At 47.8% G+C, this 18510-nt stretch overlaps 1 protein-coding gene across 9 annotated transcripts in view; it reads left to right on the top strand.

The window, feature by feature from the left end:
• Window positions 1-18383, top strand: part of LEKR1 (leucine, glutamate and lysine rich 1) — a 47022-nt gene extending 28639 nt beyond the window's left edge. The window contains exons 7-19 of one of the 9 annotated variants that reach the window (XM_072344622.1): window positions 967-1044; window positions 1323-1526; window positions 3207-3300; window positions 5856-6008; window positions 6745-7044; window positions 8443-9282; window positions 10048-10151; window positions 12991-13106; window positions 13450-13687; window positions 15268-15522; window positions 16669-16756; window positions 16876-17495; window positions 17785-18383. In XM_072344622.1, coding sequence (XP_072200723.1) covers window positions 967-1044; window positions 1323-1526; window positions 3207-3300; window positions 5856-6008; window positions 6745-7044; window positions 8443-8790 — 1177 coding nt within the window. In that variant the 3' untranslated portion in view covers window positions 8791-9282; window positions 10048-10151; window positions 12991-13106; ... (3 more) ...; window positions 16876-17495; window positions 17785-18383. Of the gene's footprint in view, window positions 1-966; window positions 1045-1322; window positions 1527-3206; window positions 3301-5855; window positions 6009-6744; window positions 7045-8442; window positions 9283-10047; window positions 10152-12079; window positions 12142-12987; window positions 13107-13449; window positions 13688-15267; window positions 15523-16668; window positions 16757-16875; window positions 17496-17784 lie in introns of those variants that run through there. The other 8 variants (XM_072344620.1, XM_072344621.1, XM_072344623.1 and 5 more) reach the window with 8 other exon arrangements.
• The last annotated feature ends 127 nt before the right edge of the window (window positions 18384-18510 follow it).

The raw sequence follows: 18510 nt of genomic DNA, 5'->3' as shown, positions 1-18510 counted from the left end.
CAACTCTTGTTAATGCTGTTGTAGCACAGAGCATTCTGCTTCCATCACACTGCCCTGAGCAGCAGCTTGGGAGCCCAGGGTCCCCTCCAACGCAGCTGGTCTGTGCTTTGGCTGCACGTGGGGCTTGGTGGGAGCTGTCAGCACTTTTAAAGGCTGTGGGGCTGGGGCTGAGTGCTTTCCTGCATTGCAGGTCCACAGCGCAATTCAGAAATAACATCACCCTGCGTAGTACAGCAGTGAAAATAAATGTTGGTTTCAAATATGAAGCTGGAGGGCAATGCAAAAGTGCAACCAACCTCGAGACCAAATATTGTCTGTTGTTTTCTATGTTTTCCTGAAATTCAGAGGAGGATTCTTTCATGATGCATACTTTCTGTTTTCAGTTCCTATACTCAGAGGGGCTGATCAAAACACGGTTGCAAATATTTGGAATGCTTAGCAACAAAGTATTTTAATGATAATACAAGTACTGAGCATGAAAAAAAGACTTCATGAACAGAGTTAAATAAACAGCACAGCATTTCTCAATGTAATATTAAAATTTCAATGTAATATGGGTGCAGTGTAATAAAATAACATATTCTCTATTTGTTTAAGTATAAATAGGAGGCTTAACCATGGTTATTAATCGGCGAAGCGATGACAAAATTACAGGAAACATTCACATTTTCCAGACCTCTATCATATTAAAATGTTGTTCCTTTGTATTCGTAGCCCTCTCAAAACATTGGTTTGTGTTGCAAGATCACACTTTCTTGTTTGCAGCAACTTAATTTGTGTGATCCTGGGTTAGGCTGAGTTTACACTGCGAGTAGCAAGAAGTAATGGAGTGTTTTATTTATCTGCCATTTAACTAAAACAGCAAGTGCAGGTCAGGTATTGGATTAATAAATGGTGTTCAGGTTATGGTGTGGGTAAAGGCTGTCATCCCTTTGGACAAATACAGTTCCTTTCTAATTTTCTTAGGGTGAAGTCAGCAGAACTTGATGTGTGTCAAAATGAACTGAAAAAAATGAAAAACGAGAATGGAATTTCTGAGTCAAGGTAAATGCTGAGGTTGTATTTTATTGTATAAATGCATTTATGAGCAAGGAGAGCACAGGTTTTATTTATGGCTTTAATGCAGCTGTTGTACATTCTTTTTTTCTTTCTGTTTTCATTTTTTATTTTTGTGTACAAGTCACTAGATTTAACTTCATGAAGAACATATACTTTATTTTTTCTGTCTGGTATTTTCTTTTCCAGGTACAATTTACTTCCATCTTTTAGTTTCTGTTTGTGAATGAGGATAACTGTGATGTTGCTTTTCATTTCTTCTGTAGACTTGCGAAAGAGCTCAAGGAAAAGGAAGAATCTCTACTGATTTGCCAGCAAGTATGCAAACGTTTGCAGGAAGAGGTGGCTGAGAAGGAGAGGAGAGAAGGAGATCTGAGAAGAAGAGCCAGTCAGTCAGAAAGTGAACTGGAAACACTTAAAGCTCTTCTCACACAAACAGAGGAAGAAGTGGTGATGCTGAAGCAAGAAAGGTAACCAGAGCTGAGTCACTACAGATAACTGCTGTGTATGTTCAGCCCGAGGTTTCTGCTTGGAAATCTGTAAATATAAAGTGTTCCTTCTCTGCCAGATCCTCAGCTCTCTGACTGGTACTGGAGCTTGGATCTGGCAGTGGGCAGACTGAGAGAGATGCTGTGCCCAGCTGTGGCCTGCCCTTGCCCTCAATCATTGCCTACACCTACAGGCAGAACTCTGATGGCCTTGACAGCAGTGAGCCTCTGCCCTGGGACTCTGGAATTCATTGGATGGATTTTTAAAGTCATAGCAGTATAGGCAAAAAGCTGAGTAGAACAAAATGTGCCTTCAAGGAGGGGGGAAAAAAGGGGGAAGAAAAACCCAACACAACAAACCTCTGCTATGCAACCTAGGGCAACCCAGCTCAAGCTTAATCAAAACACCTATTTATTGCTGCTGTTATAGCTGCTATTTGTTATATGAGGCTTGTAGAGAAAAAGCCCTGAAGAGTTTAAATTCCTGTAACTTACGTTATTAGCAACTTGCAAACAGTAACAATGCTATAAATATTACAATATGCCAGGTTTTTGGACGTGATGTAGTATTCAGTGAAACGTGTGGACAACACCCCACCAGCCTAATCTTATTCCAAAGGTTCTCAGCTATCAACACAGCTAACCTTTTCCCTATAATTATTTTTCAGATGTGGAAAATGAAGCACTGAGCTACTGAGGCTCATTGTTTCCTGGAATGGTATCTGAGTGCCTTTCTTTTAGACTTCTCCACTTATCGACCTAAATCCACAGTATTTTTATTTGCTTTGAGTATAATCTACGTATGCAATTTATTCCTAACGATCACAGGCTTGTCTTTGCTATTTGAAAGCGTCCTGCTAATACATTTTTAGTTACTGATATATTAACTTATCTTTCATTGGCAAAATAAAGTGCTGCCTCCTGCTTAAAATGTGGCAGTATATTATTTGTTTTGACGTGGGAAAATATATTTGGAATAGTGGCTTTCAGAGAAGATAAGGATTTTCTTAGATAGTGATGGTACACCAGGAGGCACTAAGCTATTTTTATACCTAAAGAGTTTGAATACGCTCTGTATGTGGGTCGTGCATGAAAAGATATTACAAGTTAATTTAAGAATATTTTCCTTCTGCTTAAACCTCAGCTACGTGACTTGTTCCAGTTGGTACATTGCTGATAATGTAAGTTAGAAGAATTTGAACTCCCTAGGGCTTTTGCTCTACAAGCCTCACATGACAAACAGTAACTACAACAATAGCAACCACTTGGTGGTTTGAATTCTGAGGCTATTACAGTTTTAAAAATTAATTGTAGTAATACTGTGAGATCGTTAACTACAGCAATTTGTTTGGAGTATCAAGAAGTTATTCAGTGTTCTTAATTTGACTTGAAAATTTAAAAAATAGTTGAGGTTTGCATGTATGTTTACAGAAGAATGATTAACTGCAGTATTTTCTTCAACATATAACATTCATTAAATGTGTGACAGCAGTATGCAAATGCTAAGTAGTGATTATTGCTGTGCCTTTGGGCTTACTGCACAGAATACTAAACAAAGAGGAAAAGAGGAGCCCTTGCCACAAAGGACTTAATTGCAAGAAAATGGCACGCCACCAATCTGAGCAGAGCACATATTTACATGCAAGTTTTTGTGGTTTCTAGGGAGTTAATGCTGATTTCTCATCAGAACAGAACAGAACAGCTGCAGGAAACATTAAGGCAGAAGATGCGGAATGAAGATAACTGGAGGGAGAAGGTAATGCTGGATGTGTAGCTGGCACCATTTCAGTTTCTTTTTCTCAGTCCTAGTCATCTGTCATGAACCTGCACAGTCAGCCGGATACCTCCCTCCTTAAACGCAAACATGTCAATAGGCTCTTTCTGCACAATGAGTGATCTCTCTACATAGGCTGGAACTGAATGTAAGAAATATTTAGTGTAAGCATTTGTGGTCTTGGGGGATGGTCAGGTTTGGTCCAGACTTTCCAACTGTTGGGTATTTGTGAAGAGCCCATGTCAGATGGCAGATGCTGAGATCCCAGGTGCAAACTCCCAGGAATGAACATGGACAGCCCATCCCAGCTGTGTGCCACAGCCACCTTGAGACCTTGATCTGCAGCAGAGCATGTTGCTGGGGATTTCTGTCCAGACCAGTCTGCTTAGAAAAAGACACATGGAAGGTGATTCACAGTAAAACCAACCGTGTGCACTGTTGATGAAGTAGAGAGAACACTGAACCTCCCTGCTTGCTGGCAAGTTGAACCAAAACTGAAGGTGGCTATTTGTAAAACGGATCTATGTGTTAGGGCGAGAGGTGGTAGCCTCAAGTCACATTGGGGAGGCATTAGGATATGAGATGATTATGAAACATGGAGATGCCTCACTTGTAGACATGGGCTAGTGGGCATGATGGGAATGGCTTGACTGGAATTGATCATCTTGGAGGTCTATTCCAGCTGTGATGATTCTATGAAATAACAAGCAGATGAGAAAGATGTCCTTTACTTTGCTTGCCTTTCCTTTGAATCAGAGCGACAGATCAGGAATGCAAGGTCTCTTCATAAGCATAAATGACTCTTGATGTCTGTCCTTTTACTGGAAGTGTTTCACAAGCCTAACCTTGTCTTCAGTGGTATTACTGTGTTCTGCACTCCCGAGTTGTGTTTTCTCAGTTGTGTTCTAGTGTGCTTGGGTTAGAGGTCTGCTGTCAAAAAATATTCTCCACGGATTTAAAAAATACCCACGTGTGGCCACAGTGTGTGATGGCAGATGGTCTCCCAGCTGTGTGCAGAGCTCCGTGCTAACCTAGCTGCAGTGTCACGGTCTCACAGTGGGATGGATCAGCTGCTTACTGCAGGCAGCTGTGAGTGTGTTGGCTCTGGGGTAACCTGCCACCTTTCCAAAAAAGCAATAGAAGAAATTGCTTGAAAAGATTGTGAAGGAGAAATGCAGTGTTGAAGAACTACCGACATTTCCGCTTTAAGCCTTATGTAATTGGTGGCTAAAATGAATGTCTTTTCTTATGTGTGTCTGCGTGCAGTATGTGATAAGTGTCTGAAAGCTTTATTTAGTCTCAAGAAAATTTCTGGACTACCAGCAATTAAGATCTGTTACATCTCTTTAAAAAGCCCTTACCTTCTCTGTGGCAGGATATAATTTTAGAATGAGGTCACGCTGTCTGCATAATCACAATGTATTGTTCAACTTGACATTAGTACAAGATAAAGGCTGCTGCTGGTGGGAGAGAGCAATTACATCTTTGGTATCACAGCCATTAAGATGCAGTGAATGCCAAGTGCTCTAAAGATGTTCTCGTCAGACAGAAGTCAGGAATGTGGCAGAGTTATCATTCCGTGGGTCAGGGTGCCATTGCACAAAGTTTAGGCTGTTCCACTTTTGTGCTTTAAATATAGAAGAACTTTGAATTGTAATGGATAAAAAAAATTATCTTTTATGAAAAACAGGCAAATTGATGTAAACATTGGTGAGATTTTTTTGTAAGTGATGAACGAGGAGCCCATAAGTAGCATTAAAGCAATTAGCAGCCATTCTGCTTTCTCTGCAGATCAGCTGCCGTTTGTTTCCCTGTTGTGGTTATCAGCTGTGCTAGATTCAAGCATTAAGTATGAAAAGTGTGTAAGTTTCCAAAGGAGTCCATTTTTTATACTGTGTGTATTTTTCTACTCTTAGTAATTAAGTAACCTCCAACATATGGCCTGCTTTGGTAGCAATATGTACTATTATATCTCTATTATATCTATCACAAGTAAGTTTTTCTGCAGTTGGAATCCAAACTCCCATACCTGGCGATGTAGAAGATACGTCTGTATGTATTGTAACAACAGCGATCTCAGGGTCTCACAAATGCAGTTTTGTAAGCAAAGTCTGGGTGGGGATTTGAGTCTGTGCTCGGAGCCCAGAATTGTGTGTATTTTGACGTTAAAAATAATGACAATATCTTTTCTCTTTATCTTTTTATCTTTTTTTATCTTTTCCCCAAGAAGGGTTAAGGGAATTTGTTACACTTTTGATCGTAATTGGTGTAGGAAATAAGGTGATTATAATCAAGCTCATTCTGAGCTTTTAATAATTTTAAGTAATTAGGATAGCTCTGTGCTTGTCTAACATGCCTTTTGTATTCTTTCCACGCACTACAATTAAGTCCATTAGAATTCAGCCTGCAGAAATATAATGTTGGCATTCAGTCTTTGGACATGGGGACGTTCCTTGGGTGGGCTCCTTCCCCACCTTCTGGTGCTCCCAGTGGGCTCTTTGGGAGGGGCTGCATGGCAACAGGCACTTTTTCTCTAGGTGGAGATTGATCTGGCCAAAGGTGAAGCGCGACACAAAGAAGCAATTCTCAAAGTCAAAGAAGAAGCCAGAGTAGAACTAGACACTGAAAGACAAAAGCAGCAAGAATTAATCACAAAGTATCAGAGAGATCAGGAAGAGCTCCAGAAGAAGGTGTGTAACACTCGAGAGAAATGGTGTGCGGCAGTAGATTATGCCAACCTTTGGGAAACAGTATGTGAAGGGAAGGAATCTCCATGTGCAGTCCTGCATCTTGAAGATGCAGTGTTTTTCCCAGTCTCGGTCTACAGCATACAGCTGAAATTTTGGAAAACTTAGCAGGTTAATATGTAACAAGTGTAGCTGTGTTCCTCAGCTTTTGTCTCTCCATCGTTTATCTACATCCCCAGACTGCAATTGCTAATTATTATTAAACTAATGGTGTCAGATTTGAAAGCCTTTGGGCTGCTTGAGTCCATGGCGGGTTGTCACACAGCCATCTGCACCGCTTTGTCCCTTCCCGTCAACCCATCACTGCTGGGTTAAGGTCAGGTTAGCAGCTCTCCTCCTCTGCACAGCTTGTTGCATCACATAATTTGCCATTCCCATCACCCGGCCCTAGAGTTTTTGAAGTTTTACTTAGAAAAATGGTGCCTATAGCCTCAGCTTTTGGGAGGTTTCAAAAGATTTGATGTGGAGAAGTCAAAGAAATGTGGTGAGATGATATCGCTAAGTTTATTACATCATACTGCTTTTAATGAGCTGAAAATAACAGTTTATCACAGTTTTTGTCTCTGAAGACTTCTGTGCTCGGGTCTGTGATTTTTCCTGAAGCTGTTTGTTTGCTACTTCATTCTGTCTATCTGAATTTAAACACTGAATTTAGACTAATCCAATATTTGTCGTGCAGATACCTGAATTAATATCCAGTGCCACCGACAGCTTACGGATGGAGGCAGAAAATCTTGAAAAGAAGCTGCAAGATGTCCAAATCAAACTTGCAAAGAAAGATGAAGAGAAAGAAAAAGAAATTCAGAGCCTGAAAAGGCTGATTACTGAACTTGAATTTCAGCTGAAGGTGGAACAGAACAATAACAAATCATTACTGGATAATATGAGGAAAGAAATTAAATGCAAGTCAGATGAACTGGAAGAATTAGCTCAGGAGAGGACACGGCTGCTTCACAGTTTGAGTCAAGTGCAAGAGGAGGTAGGAATGTGGCCAAGATGTGCCTTCCGTGCATCGTACTGTGCTTGGGAGCCTTTGTCCCACCTGTCACCATTAAACCCACTTTCTGTAGCACAGGAATGCATAAAAATGAATCATTATATGAAGAGAAATGTGACTGCTAGATATTCTTACCACAAGCATTTGCTGAATGTTTGGAATATAATAGGAAGGGTGGGGAGAGGGCCATACTGCTGCATGAGAAACATGAAAACAGTGAAGTCAGGGGCTGCAGATAAGATTAGACTGGAATGTCCAAAGTAATTACTGGTAGGCAAAGAAATGGATAAGCTTTGAAAATGAAACTTCAACATGAGTTAAGTCTTGGTTTGGAAGCACTGTGTTGGTGGCATTGCAGGAGTGATGGCAGTGGCTCCATCCTGTAGCTGGGGGATGGCTCACAGAGTGAGCACTCTGAGTGTTGATCAAGAGTCTTCCTTCTGTGCCCTTAATGATGTAGTGCATTTCAGGTACTCGTTTGTTCTCTCCTGAGGGTGGTGCCTGGTCAGACTCTGCGTACAGCTCAGGCTTTCAGCACTAGAGGCTTGCTCTAAATGTTTGTGCAGGTGCTGAGGCTGGGAATGTTCTCTGAGTTGCTCACTGTGCTCCATGTCACAGACTGTCCTGGCAGCTCACCTTCCATTGTCCTGCTCCATTCAGTCAGCAGCAACTTCTTCCTTAGGAGAGCAAAATTAGGGAAGTGGCCGCTTTCTGTTTGCATCAGTGCTGTCAGTGGTTCTGACTTGTATGAATCGATTAGTCACGATGCTCTTTGATGTTCGTTGGCTTTTGATTTCAACTGGAAACCAGAAAAGTCAGTGTCACAAGGAAGTTCGATGTAATACACCAACCTGGGGGCTTGTGTAACACTTATCTGTTCAAGGACCACTGCTGGTCGCTTATCATTTTGGTGCTGGTAATCACAGTGAAAAGTTTGTGAAAAATACTGTGTGGATAATCGCTTATCTCAGTCATCCGGGAACTAATGATCAGTGTAGTCACCAAAAAAGGCAGCTCACCATTGCTGAAATACTGGAAGCATCTTATTGCAGTGAAGTGGCAGAGCTTGGACTCTGCACCTTGCTGCTTCCAGGAGTGTGGTTCCTGGCTTCCCTGTGCTTGGAGGGTGGGCAGGAGACCAGGAGGAGCTCCTCAGGACTTACCTCATATTTTCCACTGTCTCCCGAGAGAAGGATGTGTGTGTAAATGCCAGTGTGTGTCATCAGAGCAGCTCCCGGGGACAACAAAGCGCAAGGAAGCGCTGCAGGCTTTCCATGCCTCGCTGCCCTCCAGGCACCCTGCCTTGAACCAGTGGAATTTAACAGGCGTATGTTTTCACTGATGGCATTTTGTAGAGCGAGGGTTTGTTTCTGTTTGCAGAACACTCTTCTCCAGGAAACGGTGCGCAGAGAGTGCGAGGAACGCTATGAGCTGACTGCGGCTTTGACTCAAGCCAGGGAACAAGTACTGCAACTCAGAAAGCTCAGTGGAAACTTCCCGTTATCGCCGCGTTCCCTGGCTCAGGGCAGCCTAACCTCCTCCGCTGACCTGCGTGCTGATTACGGACACAGCAGCCGCCCCGGCCGAGGGAGGGCCATCCATCCCTCCGGGCAGGTCGGTGTCCCCCGAGCCGTGCAGGCACCCAGCGGCAGGCCCAGCAGTGTGACTTTGCCAGCTCTCAGAGGCCGGGAGAGCACGGCCAGAAGGCGGCAGCGGAGCCAACTCTGACACGTGGGGAAGCTCTGCAGTGTGTCAGCCACAGAACTGTTGGCGCTGGGCAGCGGGTGTTGCCTGATGAACTTCGTGCATTTCTACAGCTGAGAATTAAGTTACATTCGGATAGATTTTTGATGCAATAATGTTGATTTGTCCATTGCATATGAACGTAATTAAGTGCTATCCAAGATGGGAAAAGTGAGAGTGAAAAAATAATTGCTTCTCTAAAAGGTGCACGTATTCAAGAAGTGGAATTAAAATAATTGCCAACTTCAAATGCTGTTCTCTCTAAAGCACTTTATTGGCATTTTCCCATTTTGTGTGTTGTCCCTTGTAACGTCCTTGTGTGCTTCTGGTGTCACAATGCAATTTGCTTGGTTAGAACCACCAGACCTATGCTGTTATTTCATGGAGCAGTGTGCCCCCATTGCCTGGGCAGCCACCCCCAGAGACTGCAGCCACCTTCCCCACAGTGCTGGCACGGACCTGAGCTACTCAGTGGGGGTAAGTTGGAAACCCTGGGGTTTGTCAGAGCATGTGAGCAGCAGGACGACTGAGGTTGTTGCTCCTGGTTGGGTTTTAGGACTGGGCTCTCTCTGCGTATGGAAACATGGAGTTACTGCTTTGCAGGATGCTTGTTAACATGAATATGTTTGTATCTGCACCTTGAACCTTGGCTATAGTATTTCTGAGTGATGAGATAGCCCTGCGTGTGATGAAGTGACTGCAGAACTCCAGCACTAAAGACGTGGACTAAGTCAGAAATGCTTTGCTGAATGCAGTGGCATAGCAGGGAATGCATGTCACATAATAAAGTCAGTGGGAGAAGTGACCATGGTAGATTTAGCATCTTGGGCTAGATTTTAAGGTGCACTTTGTCTTCCTCAGCTTCTGTTCCCACTGAACCTTTGCTGATCCTTTCCATTACTGAACCTTAACTGATCTCAGTGGTAGCAGAGTGCATCCAAAGGCTCAGAAACCCCCTATTCTCAAATTCAGAAAGCAGCAGGAATTCAGTGGCAGCAAGCAGTCATACACAGAGTGGAGATACCTGGGAAGCAAAGTCACAAGTAAGCGGCTTTGGTCACTTACTTATGTTTTGGTTTTTCCCTTAAAGATGTTGAAAAATGGCCATGTGAAAGATGAAGTAATTCCACTGAAACAGCTTCATGAAATCCATTTTTCAGCCATTCCACAGAGGCACAAAGAATGACTGGGAATTCCCTTCTGTGCTTGCTGAGAATGATTCATTTTTCTGTTGTTGTTTAGGAGAATTCCTGACTTCTTTGAGCTTGAACACTGTTATTCCGTTACCCACCTGCGGCCTTCCTGTGCTGAGGTAGCAGACCTTCGTTGAGGCAGCTCTTAAAGTGGTGAGTTCCAGAGCATCGTTGTGTTGATTTTAAGTAAAACTCTTCGGTGAACCTCAGTTTTGTTTTACAGACTTAGAGAACATTTATATTGTGCAGCCCATTCATTATTACTTTACTTGCTCAGACCACTGTGGAACAGACGTGAGGGTGAACCTCGTGACAGTTGGTGTCATCAAGAGTTTAATGCTGGATTTGTTTGTACTGAAGAAGCAGGGGATGTTTCCCTGCCTCCTGCAGGGGTGCACGCAGTGATGCCTCTGTACTTAAAGCAGAGAGCAGAGCTGGGCTAGCAGCCACCCCGGCTCTGTTCCTGTGCACAGAGTGCCCAGCTCTGCATGGTGCTGGCCCATCTTGCCCAGTGCTGAGAGCTGGGCTCCTGGCTGCTGGTTGTGTCCTGCGGCACCCCTCTAAGGAAGGGCTGTATGTTCATAAGTTGTGGGGAAGGAGGAGCATGTGAAATAAAGAGAGCAGTCACAGGAATAATGTTTGTAGCGTGAGGGAGAGCATAAATCATGGACTCCTGCTGAGTCAGGGGCTGAGATTTCCCTCATTTCCATAGCTCACAGAAACCCGGAGCTCGTGCTGCTGAGCAATAAGCAAAGTGTATTAATATGAGGAAGCCTTGGTCACCAGCTTTTACCAACAAAGTAATTTCACAAAGCCAAGGAAATTTTACAGAGCACTTCTTGTAATGAAGCACAGCAGCAGAGTGCCAAGGAGAGGGCAGGCAGCTGATTCCATCCCCACCGCTCAGGAAATGCAGCTTCCTGGAAGCAGTGCATTTTGTAGAAGCTGTGTCATTTATGAATGGGTTTTTCTTATACTGGACCTTGCACTCTAGGACTCACGGCACAGGGGAATACTGGAAACCACAGAGTTGGAACAAATCGGCCTCTGTGGCTCCTGAGCTGCCTGCAGGAAGCAGCCATCCTTTCACTCCTCAAGGTTGCAGGAAAGTGGCCTGTGGTGTGAGTTGGCCTCGTGCAAAGGCTGCTCCATTGCTCTTGGCAGAGCTGATGTTGCTGCCTGGTTGAGAGCGGAGTCCTGAATCTGTCCATAAAGCACTGACTGTGCTGCTGCCATGCTGCATAGCAGGATAAGAGGCCAGGGCGTGCGGCAGGGTTGGGAGCAGAGCTCAGAGCAACACCTGGCAGTGCAGCCCAGGGCTGCTGTGGGGAGTGGTTCTGTGGAGGGAGAAAGCAGACTTGGGGAAAAAAGCATTGTGGCATCTTAGCAGCCATGAAAGCGTATGGAAATAGCTGGACCCAGAGCCGTGGGTCAGCAAAAGGTAGTAATCAGAAGGAAATGCAGGCAGCCTTTCGTTTAAAGAAGTGGTTGTGCTGTGAGAGAGTCTTCTCTTTAAATTCTTGTTTTGGCTCCTGGTGTTTTATAGCTCCCTGTAAAGCCTGCAGCATGCTGCAGAAAGCACAGCCCACCCTTAAGGTAAAAGAAAGTGTGAGAATGAGATCAGGGAAATTTCCTGTCTCCAACAAAAGCTGCGTGTCTTTATTTCCATTTGATTAAAAATGTATTTACAGAACGAGAAGTTGATGTTGGGTCGTGTCTTTAATTGCTGTTGTTATTTGAGTTTGTTCCCCTAATGAAAGGGCAAACTCTGTATGCAGCTGTAGTGGCGTGAAGTAATGGAACCAAACACGCTTAGCACTTCCGTGGCTTTTTTCATCCTCAAAGCATAGTACAAAATTAACTTTGATAGGATAATAAAAAGGATGCTGTAAAAGATTAATGCTGAAGAGGTTTGAGCACCGGAAATACAATTTGTGTGATGGAAAATACGGGCATCTGGCGTTGCACTGTGAGCCGTTCCCAGATAATGAAAACAAACCGCTTCCAAGCAAGTGTGGCCAGATCCAGCAGGGTGTTTTTGCTCCTCGCTATCTCCAGAGGCACCTCCTTTCTTCTGACAGGAGCGAGACACAAATCTTCCAAAGCTGCAGTTTTCCATCTGGAACCTTGAATTGCTGCTGAGGTAAGGTCAGTGCCAGGATGTGGCTGTGCTGCTTCCCAGTAAGCCAAGGGAGGATGGCTGGGGAGCCTACAGAAGTAACGCTTATTTCTGTACCATGTGGCTGGATCTCGCTGTAGCCATGCAGCTAAACCCAGTCCAGTTCCATCAGTGCTTCACTGGCAAAAGCAAGTGTGGTTAGAAGTTAACTTACAATACACAGATCATACCAGCTGGTTGTGATTTGCTTTGCTCTAACTTAGGCAGACAGTCCTTCACAATGTGCTTCATGTGGAAGAGTTAGGAAAGCACTAAGAACTTAAAGAAAGAAAATCTGCTTTCAGGAAGTATTAAGATATCATAAGATATCATATGCACTGTAGACACTTGTTATTTATCTAGAAAGTCCCTGGTGTGAGCTCCAGAGCTTTTGTCCAGAGACAGGAGTTTGTGCTGAGCAATGTGCAGCAATGGAGTGAGCAATGCGTGCTGTGATGGGTGCGCATCGTGCTGGGAAAATGATGCTGCTGTCAGACTCTGTAAGCCGTGGGTTGTGTTGTGTGTGTTGCCTTTGTTCTTTGCCTTCATACTTCATACTTCGTACCTCCCTCTGTGTATGTGGTGGGCTTTGTGCTGTTGCCTTGTCACACCACGTGTTTTGCTCCTTGCACTACAGGCCACAGTAAGCGGCAGGTTGAAATTCAGCCCTGATCTGTGTGCAGGGCAGCTTTCAAACAGGGCAAATGCTGAGCAGCAGAAGCTGTTCATCGGATCCCTGTGCAGCATTTGGTCTGCTTGTGAAATAGCAGGGATCGTGAACAAACAGCCGTATTGATCAGATGTCTGCTCTGTTCTCTGCCATGCACCCAGCAGCATTTGGAGCCGAATGGATGTGTTGCTACAGGAGGTGTTCTGGGCACGGTGCCTGTCCCATGGCAGAAGGAAATGACTCAGGTCTGAGCATCCACTCGGCTGCAGCACAGCCCCAGGTGAGCTGTCACCTTTTGTGTCACAGCATTGCTGGCACCTCTTTCCTCCTGTGCTGTACTTGTGTGTTGCACAGGTTGCCGAGCACTGCCAGCTGCTTTAGAAGCCGTGTATGTTTCAGTATCTCCCCAGAGTCCATTAATTTCTGAATGTCAGGAACTCAAATGATGACACGGGTTCATTTTAGCCTGTAAAACCCGTTGTTGCTGGTTCCTCAATCCCATAAATTTACAGGAACTGGTTCCTTTAGACAAACCTGTTATTTCCAAACGTTCCGTGTGTTTCGAGTTTCCTGTTTGCACACACTGGATGCTCGTTTCTTAGGGTTGTTTTTTTCCTTTTCAGTTCTGACAAAGATACGGGCTGGCAGCAGCGGCAGTTTGGAATCCATGCAGAAGGCACAGCTGCATCTAGCAGACACGGGACCTTTCACTTTCCGTTTCTTGCTGGCTGCATCCCTGCAGGGTGTGGTAGGTGCTGCTGCTGAGCCTTCCAAGGAGCTCACCAATGGGAGCATCAGGGCCCGATGAGGGTGCATGCAAAGAAACCATCTGCGATCTGAGGCCAGCGGGGCATGTGAAAGGTCTGTAATGATGCAAACGACCTCTGGGTAAAGTACAAAAGGAGATAATACAGCATATAGTCACAAGGTGGGGGCAGGTGTGCTCTTCTAAGGGGATTCTTTGGGTTGATTGTGGAAGCAGCTTGCTCTCAGCACAGCTACCAGCCATGGACAACTTGAGGGCCAGCAACTTTTGTAGCCAGTGTGGGAACAGAACCTGATGAAAAATGGGAATGAGTGTGATACATCTCCGGGCTTTGCACCCAGCAGGAAGCGTTACTGCTGAGTCACCACGTGCCCCTTAGCAGCATGTGGGCAGCCCAGGCCTGCTTTCTGCTGACATGGAGCGAGAGGGAGCTGGAGCTGTTTGTGCTTTAGAATCACGGAATCATTCAGCTTGGAAAAGACCTGAGATCCCCACCCCCACCATGCAGGGTGCCCACGTCCCTCAGTGCCACATCGCCACGGTTCTGGAGCATGGCATAGTCCTGATGGGATGGCTTGGTTTCGGTGGGTGTCAAGCACTTGTGATCAGCAGCAGCCACTGCTCCTTCAGTGAATGGGAACTACAGCAGTAAGCGGCAGTGTTGTGGAACAGAGCAGGGTGGTCCCCTCTAGGAGACGTGGGGTGATGACATTTAGCAGAGGAAAGTTTCAGCACAGCACAAGGGAAAATGTCCTGACGCTGTTCTGGCCCTCGGGGGATGAGGGGAGCCCCTGGGCCTGAGCCATGAGGGTAGGCAGGAAAGAGCCGTGGAAAATGTGCAGCCAGGAACAGCCCTGCTGGCAGCAGCCTGTGGCCTGTGTGGGATTTTCCAGCTCCCAGTTTATGCGAAGTGGAAAGTGATGTATTTTGCTTAACATTGCTTTCCTATAACGAGTGGTACCTGGAAGGGGGGTGCAGAGCTTGGGGTAAGGAGTGCCTTCCGGGATCTGCCTGCTGCTGCAGGAGCAGCACTTCCCCATTGCTGCTGGGTTGTGCTGGGGGTCACAGCTCTGTCCTGCCCACGTGTCCCTGCAGCGTCACCGCCTGCATGTCCCCAAGAAACAAAACAGCCCCAGTCACACAGGGCTGCCCTCTCCCACCTCAAGAGGCTGCTTGCTCTCCATACCCAGGTCAGCTGAGAGGCACCGAGTCTGCAGCACGAGGTGGGGATCAACCACCTCCCAAAGGGCGTTTAGGAGCGTCCTGCAGTGCTGCCAGAACTGCGGCTGGTGGAGGAGGACGGGCTGGGGGGCTGGGCTGCCTCTGCTCACAGCAATGCCAGGCTGAGCTGCTTTCTGTTGTGAGCCGTTGGCTTGGATGGGAATCCATTTAGGCATCCATTCCTGCAGCTGTTTCCTGTGTGAGCTGTAGAGTGTTTGGGGTTAGCAGGACGGGGTGGTCACTTCAATCCTCGTGAAGTTCTGAACAAAGAACCACACGTGTGTTTTGGGGGAAATACACCCAAAAAAGGATCACCAGAGAGAGGTCAGAGCGGGAGGATTTATGGCTGCTGTGGGTGTAGCCAAGTAGCAGCATTGCCTCACTGCTTTCATGCATTGCCGGCTGCCAACTTGGGGATGTTTGCTGATGTCTTTTTTGGGTTTTGTTTTTGTAGATTCCTTCTATTTTTAGCAGCAGCACCTCCTGGGAGTGTTATGAGGCAGCTGCTGGAGCTCAGAGGAGGCTGTAAGTCATACACTGGAGCCACACGGGGATGGCTGGGCCTTAATTCCTGTGCTATAAAGCAAAAGAAGCAGAAGTTGCATCCGAAGGGCCCACAGGAACTCGGAGGGTGAGGAGATTCCCGTCCTGCTGTGCTCATTGCGGAAGCACTGCTGCGCCCAGGGATGGCACACAGCACACACAGCAGGTATGCAGCCGCCCTGCGGGACCACAGGCCTGGTGCTCACAGTGAGATGCTTCTTCAGCCAGCATCTTTGCTTTTGTTAGTTGCTGTGAAGTTCCTGACAGCCCTTCCCTTGCTACATCACATGAGCAGCTGCTGCTGTTTCATGTTGTCATACCACGTGTATGTCACTCATGTGCTTTACCCCATCATCCTCTTAGCCTGCTTCCTGTGCTGGGGATCCAGGCCGAGCTCTGCCTCCTGGACAGAGCCCACCTGTGTCCTGCTGCTGGGTTTTGCTGTTGGGGGGGGAAGGGTCACACACCTGGATTTGGGCGCCATATTTGGATGTGCTGTTGGCATCCCCCTTCATCTGCCTTTCCTGGTACCTTTCCTGGTACCTGAGATACAGCCACTGCTGGGTGTGGGGCTCAGCTGGGAGCTGCTCTGCAGGCCCTCATGCAGGATGACTGTGTTGGCAGCACTGCTGTGCTGGGCTGTGAGCTGGGCCGTGCTCAGGGCACTGTGAGGGGAGCCCACGTGAGTGTGTGTAGAACAACAGCCAGCCCCGAGCTGTGTTGTGTCAGTTCATGTAACCTGACAGATCTCCTCAAATAAGAACCATATGTTAGAGATAGTATCTTTGTTGCTTGCGGTTTCCTTGATGGCAAACTACTGTGCTATAATCCCAGAGTGTCCAGTTCAGTTACAAACACCCCACAGATGGAAAGTGGAAATAGGATGGGGGCTGTTTTGGGGCTGGGAGGGATGCAGTGGTTCTCAGGCTGTTGCTCTCTCTGGGTGCAGCAACGTGACCCGCCCGGCCTTACAGTTGACGTTTTGCCCAGCAGTCCCTCATTAAATCATCCCCCGCCTACCCAGAGCCATTGCTCGGCTGCGAGCTGTGCCCGCTGCTCTCCTCGCACTCGGATCCGCGGTGCTGTAGGGGCGGCTGGGAGCGCGGAGCGGCCCCAGGGGGCTCCTGCAGAGCCGGGGCAGGGCGAGATGCTGCGGTGCTTCCAGTGCCCCCCAGCTGCCGCCCGCTGCTCCAGAGCAGCCTCGGGTTGCGCAGCGCTGTGTCTCGCAGCGGCGCGCTGTGTGCCCGGGGTGCTGCGAGGTGTGTGAGAGCACGGGCTGCTCACGTCTGCTTGGCAACACTTCCACCTACAGAATGAAACCCAGAATGGCAGCGGAGCGGCTGACGGCCCTGGGAGCAGCTCGGCCTCAACGTGGGCTTTTGTTTCCTGGGACAAATGCGGTACGTTTGTGCAGGTTTTTTTCTCCCCATTGTTTCCATGCGGCGCTGCTGGTCCGCAGCCAGGCAGGAGCTGGGAAGGGGAAGCTGCTTCCTCCACAGAAGTGTTTGTTCCTCGGCAGGGCGCAGCCGCGGAGCTCCGCTGCGATAACGGGAGCCGTGGGCACGGCCGGGAGTGCGGCGTGACCCCGTGGGAACTTGCTGAGGGAAAGCGAGTCGGAGGGAGGGACAGAGCCCAGCTCCAGCGCCTCCCTGCGCTCACAGCGCTGCTCCAGCAGCGGCTGTACAAAGCGCTCCGCAGTGCCAGGAGAGGCCCTCACTCTTAGCCCGGGACGCTGGCGGCTGCTCCCCACGAGTGAGTTCCTCCCCACCGGCCCCATGGCAGCACCCCCATCTGTTGGGTCCCAGCCCTCAGCTGGTCTCCTCTTACTGTGAGCCGCAGCTCTGCTCGCACAGCGTTACGCTCTTGAGGCACTTCGCTGTTGGAACAATGTCTTGCCAGAAGCGCCGTGTCCCTTCCTGCTCCCCCGGCTGCCATCTGCCACCCAGCAGGGAACAAACGTGCTGCTGCTGCCGCCCATCTGCTCACCGAGCAACCTGCCTGACTGCAGCAGCTCCTGCAGCCGAGGCTGCGATGGCTGTAAGTCGCACGGAGACGGAGGATGCAGAAAGCCTTTCGTGGTGCCTCATCTGCACACTGCAGCACTGAGAGCGGCCGGTCCTGCTGCGTTCATCTGTCCTGGTGAGAGCAAGTACAGGGAGCCGAGCTGGGGCTGAGCAGAACCACGCTGAGCTGGGAGAGCCGCCCTGCTGTCTGCACATCCTTCAACAAGGCTCTGACTTACACTGCATTGCTTTGTTAGTGTGACAGACCCAGCGCTCACTCAGTGCTGCTGCTGCACAGTGCTGAGCCTTGTTTAGTTGTGCTCACCTCGTTTCATTAACCAAAACCATTGATTTTAGGGCCCGTTTGTCAGTCATTACACAGTTGCCTTCACTAGAGCTGACTGAACGCATCTTTTTTCCCCCAGGAAAGAGGAGCAGGGCAGCCCTGAGCTCAGTGTGAGCACTGCAGCACTCGGTGCCCACATGTTCCCATCACCAGCTGGAACAGCTTCACACAGTATCAACTCCTGCTCTCAGCTCCAGCGCACTGGGAGCACAGAAGGGGGGTTAGAGCTCACAGCCCAACACAGAGCCTGGTTCCTCAAAGTCTCCCTACCAGACAAACTTGTAACTGTTACAGCAGCCCAGGGCTGCATCCTCCTGTCTATGGGAAGTTACCATGAACTGAAGGCAACATAACACTGCTGCTGCTTTCAGGAAGTTCTAAGTACAAACCAAGTTACTGCAAACATGTATTTTAAAGAGGTGACCAGGAACTGAGGGAACACGTTTCTTTTCCAGCTCCCAGGGAAGGGCTGCAGCTGTGGAGCAGGCAGCTGCCTGGTGTCCATCCTGCTGCACAACACAGCAGCTCCAGCGCAGCCTTTTTAGCCACTTTCCCCCCATCCCTGAGCTCCGCAGGGTTCCTGGCTGCACCACCAGCTGCTCCTGGCAGCCCCCAGATGCTCTCAGGCAGCTCCTGTGGCCTCGGGCTCCATCTGCCCGCACAGCGCAGCCACAGGCAGCACATCGTGCACCTGCAGCTGGAGCAGCATCTCAGCACAGGGCAGAAGCACGGCAGCACCCCGAGCGCCCCATTCCCAGCCAGCAGTAAATAGTCACTTGTAGTAGCTCCACGTTTGACAGCCGAC

The sequence above is a fragment of the Excalfactoria chinensis genome, chromosome 9 (assembly GCF_039878825.1).
Source record: "Excalfactoria chinensis isolate bCotChi1 chromosome 9, bCotChi1.hap2, whole genome shotgun sequence".
NCBI classification, from domain to species: Eukaryota; Metazoa; Chordata; class Aves; order Galliformes; family Phasianidae; genus Excalfactoria; species Excalfactoria chinensis.
Note: the sequence above shows the minus strand (reverse complement) of the source record. Positions and strands in the feature narration are given on the sequence as shown.